Source organism: Halichoerus grypus, chromosome 1 (genome assembly GCF_964656455.1).
Source record: "Halichoerus grypus chromosome 1, mHalGry1.hap1.1, whole genome shotgun sequence".
NCBI classification, from domain to species: Eukaryota; Metazoa; Chordata; class Mammalia; order Carnivora; family Phocidae; genus Halichoerus; species Halichoerus grypus.
The window spans coordinates 91,566,856-91,580,848 of NC_135712.1; the positions used below are offsets into that span (position 1 = coordinate 91,566,856).

At 41.2% G+C, this 13,993-nt stretch overlaps 1 protein-coding gene across 8 annotated transcripts in view; it reads right to left on the reverse strand.

Annotated features, from left to right (window-relative positions):
* Positions 1-13,993, reverse strand: part of FNDC3B (fibronectin type III domain containing 3B) — a 336,800-nt gene that overhangs the window by 41,660 nt on the left and 281,147 nt on the right. For all 8 annotated transcript variants that reach the window (XM_078069227.1, XM_036075642.2, XM_036075643.2 and 5 more), the window contains 7 exons: positions 12,664-12,802; positions 10,412-10,483; positions 8,166-8,284; positions 5,750-5,855; positions 4,772-4,947; positions 2,383-2,496; positions 1,902-2,051 (listed from right to left, as the gene is read on the reverse strand). In XM_078069227.1, the coding sequence (XP_077925353.1) occupies positions 1,902-2,051; positions 2,383-2,496; positions 4,772-4,947; positions 5,750-5,855; positions 8,166-8,284; positions 10,412-10,483; positions 12,664-12,802 (876 nt within the window). The remainder of the gene's footprint in view (positions 1-1,901; positions 2,052-2,382; positions 2,497-4,771; positions 4,948-5,749; positions 5,856-8,165; positions 8,285-10,411; positions 10,484-12,663; positions 12,803-13,993) is intronic.

The window sequence follows — 13,993 nt, forward strand, 5'->3', positions numbered from 1 at the left end:
ACTCCCTGATGAGAATGTAAGTTCCGGAAGGGCGAAGCGGTCTGTTCCGCTCATTGCTGTATCCCCAGCAACTAGAACAGTACCTGGTACAGAAGATGTGCTCAATGAATGTCACTAAACATGTATTTTTTTTCCTTATAAAGAGAAAAACATTTAGCAGACTCCTTACAAACGTGAATGTACTCTAAAATCTAGTTCTCATTTACTTCATAGGAGAGTTTACGAGGACACATTACAAAACTAAATGAAAGTAGTCTGAGCTCTTAAAGTTTCAAAACAAAAGTTATAACTTATTTTAATGTTTATTTTTTAAAGATTTTATTTGAGAGAGAGAGAGTGTGAGAGTGAGCGAGCATAAGTGGGGGGAGGGGCAGAGGGAGAAGCAGACTCCCCACTGAGCAGGGAGCCCGGATGCAGGACTTGATCCCAGGACCCCGGGATCATGACCTGAGCCGAAGGCAAAGGCTCAACTGACTGAGCCACCCAGGTGTCCCTATAACACTTATGTATTACTGTTAATTTCAAAGAAGTTCAGAGCATTCATTTGCTAACAAAGCACTTTTGAAACTCTACTATAATATTTGTCGTATTTAGTCCTATTTCATGACAACACTTCAACTCTTTTTGGTAAAATTTTAAAACTCGAAAAGCACAGTGAAGTTCTTTCCTGTGGTGGCAGACAGTTCTTTATTTATATCCTGCCTTGTTCCCAAAACAGGAGTGCAGCACATATTTTGTAACCTTTTCCCAGTGACTCAGCACTGCTATTATAAAGATCAGATAATGAGCTGTGACCCTGACTCACTGACAAAGAGTCAGTTATGTCCCAGGTGCTCCGTTCAAGAAGGAAGGACGGTGTATAACAAGAGAGTTTAATCAGAATGTTTATGATGAAGCAGGCTTCAGAATTCAACAGAGAAGTCTCAGTTGATCTGGAAAATTAATTTATGAAGGGAATATTTTTTCCAAAGAGGTCAGACACAGTGATACGTTGATGGACTTGTAATAAGCAATTTGATTCATCACTTAAATCAGGTGGAAACCTAAATCTGGCATCTCTGCTTCTTAATCTATTTAAGTCTAAACATGTGTGAAGACAGACTTCTCCAAGGTCAAGAACCACATCGGATTAATCTTTGTATCTCACCTCTTGATCATCCTGATCATCCTTTGATTCTGGCACAAAGTAGTGCTCAAAAAATGTTACTAAGCAAATGCAAAGAAATGGACAAAGAACCCTGTTTTCTTAGTACAATAAGGCTTTACAGAGGGGGTAAAAATAACTTATCTGAGTCCATAAAGTAAAAGTAAACTCATGACCGCTGTCACTTTGAGGGGTTAGGCTAGGAACCAACTGTTCTTGATGTTATTCTATTTGGACTCCCGAGTCAAAGCTTACAGCTAACCAGCCTTGTTAATGGTCACTGGGAAGTGGGAGGTAGATCCTATAATCTAATGCAGACTAGTGCAAATCACTCTAATGTTTGTATCTGGCTCCATTTAACCACCAGCATATACATCTTCTGTCTTTTGCCAGTTTTAAGCATCTCTCCCGCTGAAATGTGCATGTCGGGAGAATTCAGACAGAAGGAACCTTCCCCAAGGAGCTGTGACCCCTTTGCCTTGGACTTAGTCATTTATTCAGTGAATTCACAAGCAAGACAGCAGGGTGGTGAGAAACAGAGTTATGCGGAATTGGTTTTTCTTCTTATGTTGCAGGACCTCCTAGAGAAGCAGAAATTAATTATAAGATACCCAAACAATTACATTTATTTGTATTTAAAAGGACTTTTTCCATATCATCCCTCTTGACAGCCTCCATCACAGGCCTTTGAGTAAGTTCCCCAGGGTCTCACGGAACACCGGTGTCCATGAGTAACATCTGAGTGGTGTCCACGTACCTGTAGTCTACAGCAATACTGTGCAGCGGGCAACAGATCCCTGATCTCAAAGCCGGTGTCTGGCCCATGATAAATGAGTTCTAAGGATTCTTCATCTTCTCCCCATTCCAACCTGTACCCTGAGATGTCGGCACCAGAGCTCTCAGGACTCTGGAAAGCAGAAATTCGCGTGGTTAATTTCACTGAGAAGAAAATCCCATGATGTTGTGTTCAACTAACTGAACTGGGGAAAAAGAGCAACATGCCCCTGCATATTTCAAATACAAAAGAAAGAGGTGAAAGAGATACTCGATTTCCTCTCAATTGTGACAAGTTAGAAAATGTCCATAACTCTGAATGATATAAGCAAGTGCCAAGGGAGATTCATGTGTAAAAATCACTTACATGTGAATTTTAGCTTTGTAGGTTCCTCACAACTTGCATTTGGGGGCAGACAAAGTAGAAGAAACAGAAGTCGAGGCAGAACACTCATCTGACTTACCTCCCAACTCACTAGGACACATCCATCAGGTGTAAAAGAAATACAAGGTGCTTTGCACTGTCCAGGAGGCCCAGCAGCAGTGGTAATTTCTGAGACATCAGAATAGGGGCCATACTGAAAGGGAAGAACACACACAGGCCTGCATGTATGTTGTGCACACACGTGTATGTGTGCATATATGAGGGCTAGGTTAACACCAGCATCAGTCCAGCTGATTAAAAAATATTACCTAGTGGTTTTCACTCCCAATTGAATGTGTATAAGGTTTTTTTCCTACATACATTGCCTGAGTGGTAAATGTCTATTAATAATAAAGTATGTCATTTTATTCCAAAGGATCACAAAGTTGGTTTACCAAACATTTTTCCTTTATTGTGATATCAGAAATAAAAGCACGCTGATTTTTGACACAACAGAGCATTCTAACATTTCCCACAGGACATCAAAGAAAATGAAGTCAGATGTACACTGCAGTTTAATTTTCAACACACAAAAATCTACTTGAAATTGGTAGTTATCAAATTCTGAGTATTTCTTCTAGTTATTGGTATTTTCCATTTTGAAAATGAATGCTCCTGTTAACATGTTCTCAGCATGACCCCACCACTTCAACTATTTGAAGGTTTATACTGCACTCCTCTTTTCTTTATACGGCCTTCGGTGATCACACTACTCAGAGCCAACCACCATTATTTCGAGAGAACCATAATGACCCAATTTAATAGGGGAATTTGTGATACCACAAATAGTTTGGGCAAAGAATACAATAATTTCCAGGCTAATGAAACATATGACTATGCTTTTCCAAAATGGGAAAAAAAGATAAAAAAAAACCAACCACCAAAAAACCACTCAAATTTTCCAAGACAACTTGCAAATACACTGGGCGGGGGGTGGATGGGAGAGAGGCTCTTTGGAACAGACCTCAGAAGCTGACTACAGTCAGATTTGTGGTTAACTTTCAATAGAACAGGAATAAACCGAGGCTGATGACAATTTTTTTAGATGATAAATTACTGAAAGGAGACAGAAAGTAAAACTCAGAGGCACAGAGCTGCACATTTATCTTTGTTATGGCGGAGATGCCCTGAACAGCAGACGGGAAAATGAGCAAAAACAACAGTACGACAGTTTCTGCAGTATCTGTGGTCATCCCCTTCCATGCTTTTTTTTAATTATAGAAGTTCAGGTGCACAAGCTTTCTTATCTTCTCATCAAAACATTTTTGTTTAGTTTTATGCTGTTTTGTTTTGTTTTTTTTTAATTTCAATAGTTGTGCTGTGTCTGAAATTCCTTCCTAATTGGGAATTAGAAGGAATCAGGCTCCTGCTAAATAGGCTTGCGATCCTATTTTAGGACAAATGTTTTCACCGTTGACCGACATGTTCCCCTCTGCCACGCTCTCGTAGGACTACCGAGAATGAGAAAAAGTCACCAACAACTTCGTGCTGCTGTTGGTTGTGCTTTCTCATTTTTAAAAATTCCATCAATTAATTCCATCTATTTATTTGTACGGAACTCAACTGTACAAATCATGAGTATGCACGGGGGTTCTGTAGCAGCAGTCTGCACCAGAAAGCAGACCGTATCTGGTTACCTTGTTCTTATCGTGAATCTCCCCCCAACCCACATCACTCTGCAATTTAAAATATGGGTGTAGTACAGACATAGACTTTCAGTCTCTGACAGGCCACCTCGACACCTCCCAGAGGAACAGCAGAAGGCGGGGCCAAGAAGAGCTCTCCAGTCTTCACTGGAAACAAAGCAAAAAAAGAAGCTGGCCTCCCTGCCCTCTACCCCACTCTAGTTCTGAAAACTGACCTAAGATACTGCTGGGTCATTTAGACAATATGGTAAAGGACTTCTTATGTAGTCCTAATTTCCCATAACTGATTAATACAGTCAATGAGCGAGTAACGAAATTATTTTTAAAACAACCAAGAGCATCTAAAGGGTGATGTTCTTATTAACCTTGAACTCTTTCTTAATAGAATGATATGAGGGGGCGCCTGGGTGGCTCAGTCTGTTAAGCGTCTGCCTTCGGCTCGGATCATGGTCCCAGGGTCCTGGGATTGAGCCCCACATCGGGCTCCCTGCTCCGTGGGGAGTCTGCTTCTCTCTCTTCCTCTATTCCTCCCCCTCTCCTTGCTTGTGCTCTCTCAAATAAACAAATAAAATCTTAAAAAATAGAATGATATGAAGACAAGACAAAATTTCCAATGCTGGGTCAACAGGAAATCACAACAATGTATCACTTCAGAAAAGAGATTTTACATACACTACTTTAATGGTTGTCAAGGCTGGATAGGTACTGCAGAGGAATTTCAGGAGGGTGGATGCAGAAGTTAGAACCTTGTATTTTGATTATGGCGTACAAGCTTGTACTCACCCCTCCGTCATTCAGAGCCCTCACCCGGAAACGATACATGGTTCCGGGGAGTAGGTTGCCAACGGTGCACTCGAGCTCTGGCCCGTGGTACACCTCGGAAGCTACATCCTCAGGTTCTGTCATCTCCACGCTGTACTCCGAGACCTGGTCGCAGCCACTTTCTGAGGCAGGAACGTCTGGGAATGGAGAATGCTTTTCATCTTAGAACATTTTTGTGCTTCCAGTTGACCACATCACACCTGGTTCCCCACCAGGTTTGCAAAACGTCACGTAGTCACGTGACCGGTCCTCAGTATCTCTCTTACAGAGGAGCCCTCCTCTCCCCCACAAAAGAGAAGAGATACGGAGGAGTTTCTGAATGATATTATCTGTACTTTCCAAAGCAAGTACACTTAAGTACATTTAATTATACTAATATATCAAGATAAATGACCGAGAGTTGGTACACTATTTTATTATGTTGTAGACTTAAGTGGTGGGAAAAAGCAGTCAGAGTTCTGCAGGTTTATATTTGCAATTTTACATGCTGTAAACTGCTGACACAACAGGAAATGCTCATACAGCTTGAATCAATACCACAAAACGCCAGGGCCCGCCAGACGCAAGAATTAGACGTTACCTTACAAACCACCTCTTGCTTTCATCTCTAAATTGAGCACAACTTTGCTTTTATGAATGAAGTTGGAAAAATTCCTGAAAAAGACTGGCTGCTCTGCAAGATCTTCTAGGAAAGTGCCCCCTGAAGGACAGAGGATGCCCACCCAGCATGTGTGGCACCAGAAGGCACGGGAGGAAGAGCGACAGAGCACAGGAGAACACGAACCCCAGCCAGCACACGTTCAACAGAAAATGGACATTTTCAACCAAAAACACTATGGTTTTTAGAAGACTGCTGACTTAGTAACAAAGCGTTAAATCCTAGATTCAATCTCCAATCGTCCCAGTTGTCATTGTCAATGTGAAGATTTGTTTACTCACCCCACTCTAAGTGGACTTCTTTGTGCTTTGGTCGACCCAAGACCCTCGGTGGTCGACACTGACCTGGTGCAATGCTTAGTGTGCGAGCAGGGAGACTTTCGGAACACTGCAGGAGAAACACCGGTGAGAACCATCTCTTAGTTATTGTGAATTCACTAGACCTCTACATACCAGGCAAATTCTACCCTCTAACTGAACATGCTACCAAAAGGGGGTTACATGTTGAATGTGTACACATAATTTTTTTCCTCAAAAAATCTTTAGTCCAATTGAAGAAGTAAATTAATATATAAGACTTGAAAAAATTAGGAAATAACTCACGACATTATTGAAGTACAATGAGGGCAAGAATTCCCAACCTTCTCCCTCCCCTCCACTGAAGAAGAGGTACATATTTGCAAAACTGGATTTTGGGTTTTGGGTAAAGCACATAGAAAACTTAAAAAAAAAAAAAAAAACTCACAAAACTCAGACAAGGTGGTGGATCACCATAATGAAGAGGAGGGCAAGGAGGGGAAGATAGGAGGTGGGGGAAACTAAATTCTTGGAGGTAAGTGTCCAGGATGAGTGGGTGGTGGAGAAACAAAGGTTAGAGGAGCTCCAAGTGGAGAGTATCAACATGGGTAGGCTGGTTGTGTTCTCTTACACTTCATCCCATCTTTTCCTGCGCTGTGGTTCGAGTTTTGCTTTATCCTACTCTTTGACTTTGCTGAAGCCTGAGCTCAGATTTTTGACGCCATGCCCTACTTGTGTACACATAATTTTTGTGCAACAAGACCTTCTCTCGTGTGTATGCGTGCGTGTGTGTATGTGAAGTGTGACCATATACTGTATATGGCGCTGGTAAAAATGATTTCTGAAGTCGGAGTCAGAGACATGGGTTGTCTATTCTAAGCACACAATTACTTTCCCTTAAACCAAAATCAGAGAGATCCTTCACGAGGACAGAAGAGAACACAAAACAACAGCTGGATGAAATTTTTAAATGGTGCCATAAATGGCTAACCATCCACATACAGAGGAGAAAAGCAAATAAATTCATTATTAATCAACTGAGTCTGACATTAACCAGCAGGTTCTGTTAATGCTAAAATAAGTAGGCCTTCTTTCTGTAGGATCTGGTTGTGTAAGGCTGGTGATGTGGAAGTTGATGGTCTTTCTGAGACAGGAGAAAACAGGGCGGAGGGGGGTGGGGGGGGTCGGGCATGCAGCTCAACCAAACTCATTGCTCTTCCTGAGAGGAAGTGCTGCAGAGGAGATGGACTCCATACATTCCAGCAGCACGGCCTCTGTACCGCGCCTCACACACGGCAGGTGCCTGGCTGACAATCAGCGGCTTTGATGTGGGTGTATCCCACCCCGGGGAAGCACTCCAGAGAGCTCTGGCCCTGGAGAGTGGTCTAACTGGACCCCCTTTTCACACAGTCTCTCTCCCCCGTAAACGGGTAGTCTAGACATCACAGTACCGCTATCCTTGTGGGGGAGAAAGAAAACAAACAACAACACTGGAGGTATGCTGACTGCAAAGCTAGGCGCCCTAAGGGCAGGTGTTCTTGTGAAAAATAAACCCAGCACAGGGCCCTAAGCCACCATCTCTGTCTCTCTCTCAGGATGGTTTCAAACCATAGTGTTAAATATCCCTACAATGAAAATGGCTTTTTACTACCTTGCCTTTCACGCACTTTCTGAATATAAGTTAAAGCCATTTACACAACTAACTGATTTCTAGGGTACTCCCTGTGTATTTATGAGGTTATTTTGAACGTTATGAGAACACGGTGTGGTTGAAACCAAGGCTCCTGACATGTCGCCTGGCTGGTCTAAGGTCAAATAAAGAGCAGACAATAAGGAATACGCTGCTGTCTACAGTTGTGTAAGTTGAGCACTGCACAACTGCAAAGGTGTTTATTTAGCTCTGTCATCATAAATTTATACAGTTTTTGTAATAATTTTCCAGCAGATGGCAGTAAAGTACCTTGGGGAAGGTGTATCTCATTTCACAAAATTGCCAGATGTAGTAACAGCAGAGCTGTACACGAGGTCATATCTTTTTGACTTTAAATTCTCTGCTTTTCTATCATTGCAATAACGGAGGTTCCTCTCAGTTAGCTAATGTGAATGTCAGGCTACACTCAATTTTCAGCTGTCACATGTGATCATGCCAAAGTCTTCTAAGAAATAACTAAGTGACAATTGTACCTGACAATACCACGATGCAGCTGAGAATCATCGGGGCCTATCTTTTTTGTCCTCTAAAGCACAATTTAAGAAACTCGAGTTTTCATTTCCTGATGTGATACCGTGGCGGGTCGCATTACCACAATACATTTTAAAATAGTAATTTTATTCTGACGGTATGGATCGGTTGTCTGAACTTGACCTGGGAAGTTTACTTTCGTACCAAAACAAAACCAACCTGACTGTGTCCACCAGTACTGATGCAGCATGCTCGGAGTTTGTACAAAGTGCCTGGTTTCAAGTGGGTGAAAGTGTATTCCGTAGCCGATCCACTGTACGCCACTTCCCACTGACTCGCTGTAAGACAAGACTCAGGTATGAGTTTATGCCTTCTGTAAAAATGTCACAGTATCGACCACTACTGCTGACAAAAAGCTCCAAGTGGTTACCACGAGAACCAGCATCTCCTAGTCGTCTTTTTTTTTTTTAAATAGCCAAGGGCCCTCTTTCCATTTCCTTCACAAAGCTAAGTATTTAAAATCCAATGGAGTCATTTTTAATACTTAGTACTGCGAGGCTAGACTACTTAATACCACCATTATTCCATTTGCTGACTATGAGGTTTGGATGCTGGAAACAACACAAAATCTGCAGTGGGCAGGGGGAAGGGGTGGGCAACAAGCGGCAACAGAGGGCAAAATGTCAAGCAAGCTGTGAACCGGTCGTGGTGGGAGGGAGGCCTTGGGGGCCAGCCGGCTATGGGGAAGACTGCTGGGCAGTCTGGGACACGCCGAAGAGTCTCTCCTGCTCTCATCTGCTGGGAGGTCACGGTAAGTGAAATCCTCCTGTTACAGATGGTGTCCTTTGGGGGCAAAGCCTGCTGTCTTCATGGACCTCATTTAAAAGACAGACATGGCTGCGAGGGTGACAAATTAAAGATGAAGCACTCAGTGTGACCTAGTTATCTGACCACTTCTGGGGGTTAAAGAAAGCAAGTGGGGCCGCCTGAGGGATCTGGTGCCTGGTGAGGGCAAGCGCCCTCACAAATCCCAGTGGCTGGATGTTCTCCCTCCTCTCTGTCGCTCTCCCCAGTGGCTCTGCTGCCAGGTGACTATTTCACAGAAGGCTTTTCTCCATGAGGTTGTTTTAGGGAAAATAGTTTTACCCTATCCCATGATATTTTACTCAAGTAACCTTCAAGTAATCTTCCGCTGGCTCCTTGGTAGGATGGATTTCCCATGAAGTCACAGCACCAGGGCCAAGGGTGGGGGTATTAGAAAGCATTATTCTCACACTGCTGGTTAAAAACCCGTGAAGGGGCAAATGGGAACGGGAACGACAGAAAAGGTTCAATTAAGCACCCACTTTATGTGCTGGCAGAACTGTTCACTTTAAGTAGAGAATGGCATCTACTTTTGATTCGGTATCAGTGGTCAAGAGAGCCACAGAAATTCAAAACATACTTAGGTTTTCACAAGGAGCCACCGCATACACCTGACTTCCCTCCTAGGGAGGTTTTCTAATGTAAAAAACTAAATCAAATTTTTAGGCCAGAATATAATTTTATGTCCATCAGCACAGCTGTGCCCATCTCAAAACATTCTCATGTTTTTAGTTTAAAAGAGAAGCTGATTGACATGAAAACCAAAGTACTCCAGGTGGCTACTGAGGTACAGAATAAAAGACAAGCACACACCTGCGCTGCCTGTCTGTAGAAGTCACTGTTAACGCTCTTTCTTTTCTTTGCCATATGCCTGAAATCACTTTTTTTTTTTTAAAATGAGTGGTTAAAGGGATTATCAGAGTGGTAAGATATGTCATTTTTAAAGTTCTGATGACTATACTTTTTTCTACTAAAGCCTTATTAATTTTATTAGAAAAAAAGATCTAAGAATTTTTTAAAAGGCACTATTTAAGGAATTCGGTCTCTAACACTGTACTACTCTAATCCACATAGTGTGACAGGTGATGAATAATCTGACTCAGATGTCACAAAGACGGAAAGACATTTGCTAAACTTGACATAAAAGTGTGATACTGTCACTAACTCACGATACTATGTTTTGTTTGCTATCTCTGTACATGGGAATTTGTAGATTATCGCACTCATTTGCTGTCTCCACCTTATCCTTCCTGCTGATTGCTTCTGACAGTCTTCTGCTTGTAAGAATTTCCAGAAAAAAGGTGCCAAGAAAGGGGACAAAAATGTAATTATTCTATTAATTAGGACCACTGCTTTAAAGCAATGATGTGGAAAATTTAAAAACATGATAAAAATGTACCTTTTAACCATACTCTGATCCCTGATGCTGCGTGTAAAAGAGAAAACTATAAATGTGTGAGTAAGGTTTATCTGTTGTAATAGCACTATCATGAGAATTAATGGCTGCTCACTATGCCCCACTATGGCTACACAGATGTTTATCATATTAGATAATAGGGGTTGCTCCTGGATTTGAGTAAAATGATTTCCCAAAACTTCACCTTCAGAATTTCCATCAGTAATCTCCAGCAAGTACTTGAGTATTTCTGAACCACCACTGTCCTTTGGAGGATCTGGAAAGTAAGCAAATGCCTTATTAGTTATGAAAGGGCATCGACTTTTATAGGCAAGTATCATTAGAACACAGAAAGTCATGTAACATCATAACTGCCTTAATTCTGGATTTAAGTAAAAGGTAAAATCATTACGGTATTATTCTTGAAAAGCAAAAGAAACAAAAACATCAAGAAACCCAGAATGTGCTCAGATTATTCAAAGTTCTAGAGCTAGAAATTTCAAAGTGTTATTTAGTGAAACATGAGCAAAATTCAAAATATGAATTGATTTTTCTAAGAGTTAAGTTAAAATAAATCTACTTTGAGAATTCTGAAGCCTGTTCTTCAATATTTAGTAATTTTTATATAAGATGAAATATATATTTCTTTTATTATTATTTTATTTTGTACTTCACTTAGGTTACCAGTGACCAGATTCTTTTGAGATGGAGAGGGAAGGAAAGAAAAGTGCAAAATTTACTGACAAGATAAATAAAACATCAGAATGTAATAATCTGTTCCATCATAGTTTGCCACTAAGTATACTGTATATCCCAAGTGAACCTGATATGCAGCCAAGCTGTGGATCACTAAGAACGTGCACCAAAGGGGTGGTTTGAGGAAGGGGTGTGGACTTTGGGTATTTACTCCACTGCTAACTCTGTGCCTGCAAGAGTTTTCTTTTCTGAGCAGAAAAATACCTTGCATTGTAATTTTGCAAGACTATGCAGAATTTACCTCTACTGTCAGTCTGCCACTTCTGTATTTTGGATATAGATTTAGGAACTTTTCTTCCCTTCTTTCACTTGGTATTTCCATTAATGTATACACATTTCAGTAAGAAGATATTTAAAACAATAGTAATGAAGTTAAATATTATAGCATATAGCTAATAAAAGTAAACATTTAGTATTTACGGGATTTTCTAGGATTTTCTGAGAAAAAAGCTTTACAATCTGCAAAAAGCACACCTAGATTTTTAGTTTCTCTTAATCATATCCAGCTACCAAGGAAACAGATATCCTAATAATTCTGCCTCAAAATTATTAGGTAACTTGATAGTTTTATGTCTTGATGGTTGATCCTCCAACAACAGTTTAATAATAATTTTTTTTTTTTTTAAATATTTAAGTAATCGCTACACCCCACCTGGGGCTCGAACTCATGACCCCAAGATCAGGAGTCGTATGCTCTTCCCACTGAGCCAGTGGGAACAGCCCCAAAGGTTTAATATTTTAAGTTCCCTTTATATTACTTGGCTGCCAGGTAAAATCTTATTTTAAATTTCTCCTTTTATTTTTTGCCTTTCAGGTAGCTGTTATGACACATTAGTGATAATTATATACATCATAATAGTTTTACATATAATTGCAAATGTTTATCAACATTCTAATGGCATTCTTTTAAGTTTTATTTATTTGAGAGAAAGAGAGAACGGGCGCCCAAGTGTACATGGGGGAGGGGCAGAAGGAGGGGGAGAGAAAAACTCAAGCGGACTCCGTGCTGAGCACAGGGCCCAATGCCGGGCTCAATCTCATGACCCTGAGATTACGACCTGAGCCGAAACCAAGAGTGGGAGGCTTAACCAACAACTGTGCTACCCAGGTGCCCCTCTAATGGCCTTCATTTCTTTGAAATAATCCATGCTGCAGAGGTGAGCCACAATATCCTTCCACTCCATACCTCCCAAACACCACATAATAACTTCAATTTGAAAAATTACTGAAGTTCAAGACTTCTGGTTACATACAACAACAAAAACTAAAGTTTTCCTAGTTCTTCTTAACTTGAACATTCTGTACATCAAAATTTACTTATGATGACATACCTAAAGTCTGAAATTTATTTTCAGCATTAATTTTATAAATCAATTTTTTACCTTAAATATCACTACCATTTGGTAAGGGCAAGCTACTGAAGAATGAATATATATTCAGAGATTACTACATTCAAATCAATAATATATTAAAAAGTACAGGAGGAAAAATACAGGACAAATCATGAAGTAAAATGCTCTTAAAATTGTCCATTTTACTAGTTGGTGGAATTCTCTGAATGTTTCTCATTCATATATTCCAAATCTGTAAAACTCCCACAAATAATACCTTTTATTTCTTATTTTGGTTTGTCACTACTGAAGTTAATCAGTTTTTAAAAATCTGTCAAAAATAAGCAACAGCACCAGTAGCAAAACATACCCCATTTGACACTAAAGCCGTGAGATGTAACTGGTCCTTTAATGAGGGGTCTTGTGGGAGGCCCAGGCCGGTCAGGGCTTGTCGTACACACCAGAACTTCACTCGGACAACTCTTCCCTTCCACATTAGAAGCAGTCAGCTATAATACAACCGAAAAAATATTAACACGCTTTAGATATCAGGTATTAAAGAAATGGGAACATTTGAAAAAAAAAAGATTTTATTGATTTGAAAGAGCACGCAAGAGAGAACGCAGAGGGAGAGGGAGAGGGAGAGCCGACTCGTGCTGAGCAGGGAGCCCAGTGAGGGACTGATCCCAGGACCCTGAGATCATGACCTGAGCCGAAGGCAGACGCTTAACCGGCTGAGCCCCCCAGGAGCCTCGAAATGGGAACTTTCGAACATGGCAAGATCAAGGCATCTGTAAACTCACACAGACAGACACACACATACATTTTCTCTCTCTCAATCTCAAACAACTGATTTACAAGCGTTTCCTTCATGAGGTACTTATTTTCCATATAGTTAGCTATGAACAATTAAAAATAAAACAATATAGGTGGGTTTTAGTGAAAGACATTTTTACCCTTTCAAGAAGGCATAAAACACAACCAGTATGTTACCTCCTGGTTCTTACTGTTTTGCAGAAGGAAAATATGGGGAGGGGAAAACAGGTAAAAAATACCCTTATTTATTTAAGAGGAGGGCAATGCCACCTTGTGGAGAAATGCTAGCAGCATCCCTATGTTCTCAGAGCCGGCTCCAAACAACAAGCATTTGTGAAAAATCAGAAACTATCATTTTCCTCCAACAGTCACACACTTCACTTGATAATCTGATAGCTATTTACTGAATGACTACTAAGCGTGTCAAACACCATTTGTCCCCCAAATAAGAGAAGGAAGGGAAGACTCAGAAGACGAGCTTCTCTCTCCAAAACGGACGCAGTCCTAGCAGAGCGCACAGCGCTGTGCACACATCAACAGCGCTGCCGCAGAGAATGCCGCCCACCGCCTGGCTTTTCCTCTTTAACGGCTGCGAAGCTCCGTTTTTCCTTACAGCGCAGAGTCCTATGGTGACATGAAGGGTGGTGGGTCGTGACCGAAGCAATGCCTAAGTAGTGAGGGAGTGGGTAATGGAAGAGAAAAATAAAAACAGCTGAGGAAAGAAACGGGCAGAAGAGCAAAGGCAGAGGCAGAGTGAAAGGGAAATCGAATCAGAAGCAGAAACATGGAAGGGCAAGGTGTGAAGCGCGGGGGAAGACAGGTGCACTGAGCATTCGGTTTGGGTGCTCCTGGCTGAGGGCTCCCGGCCACACCGTAATGCGAGT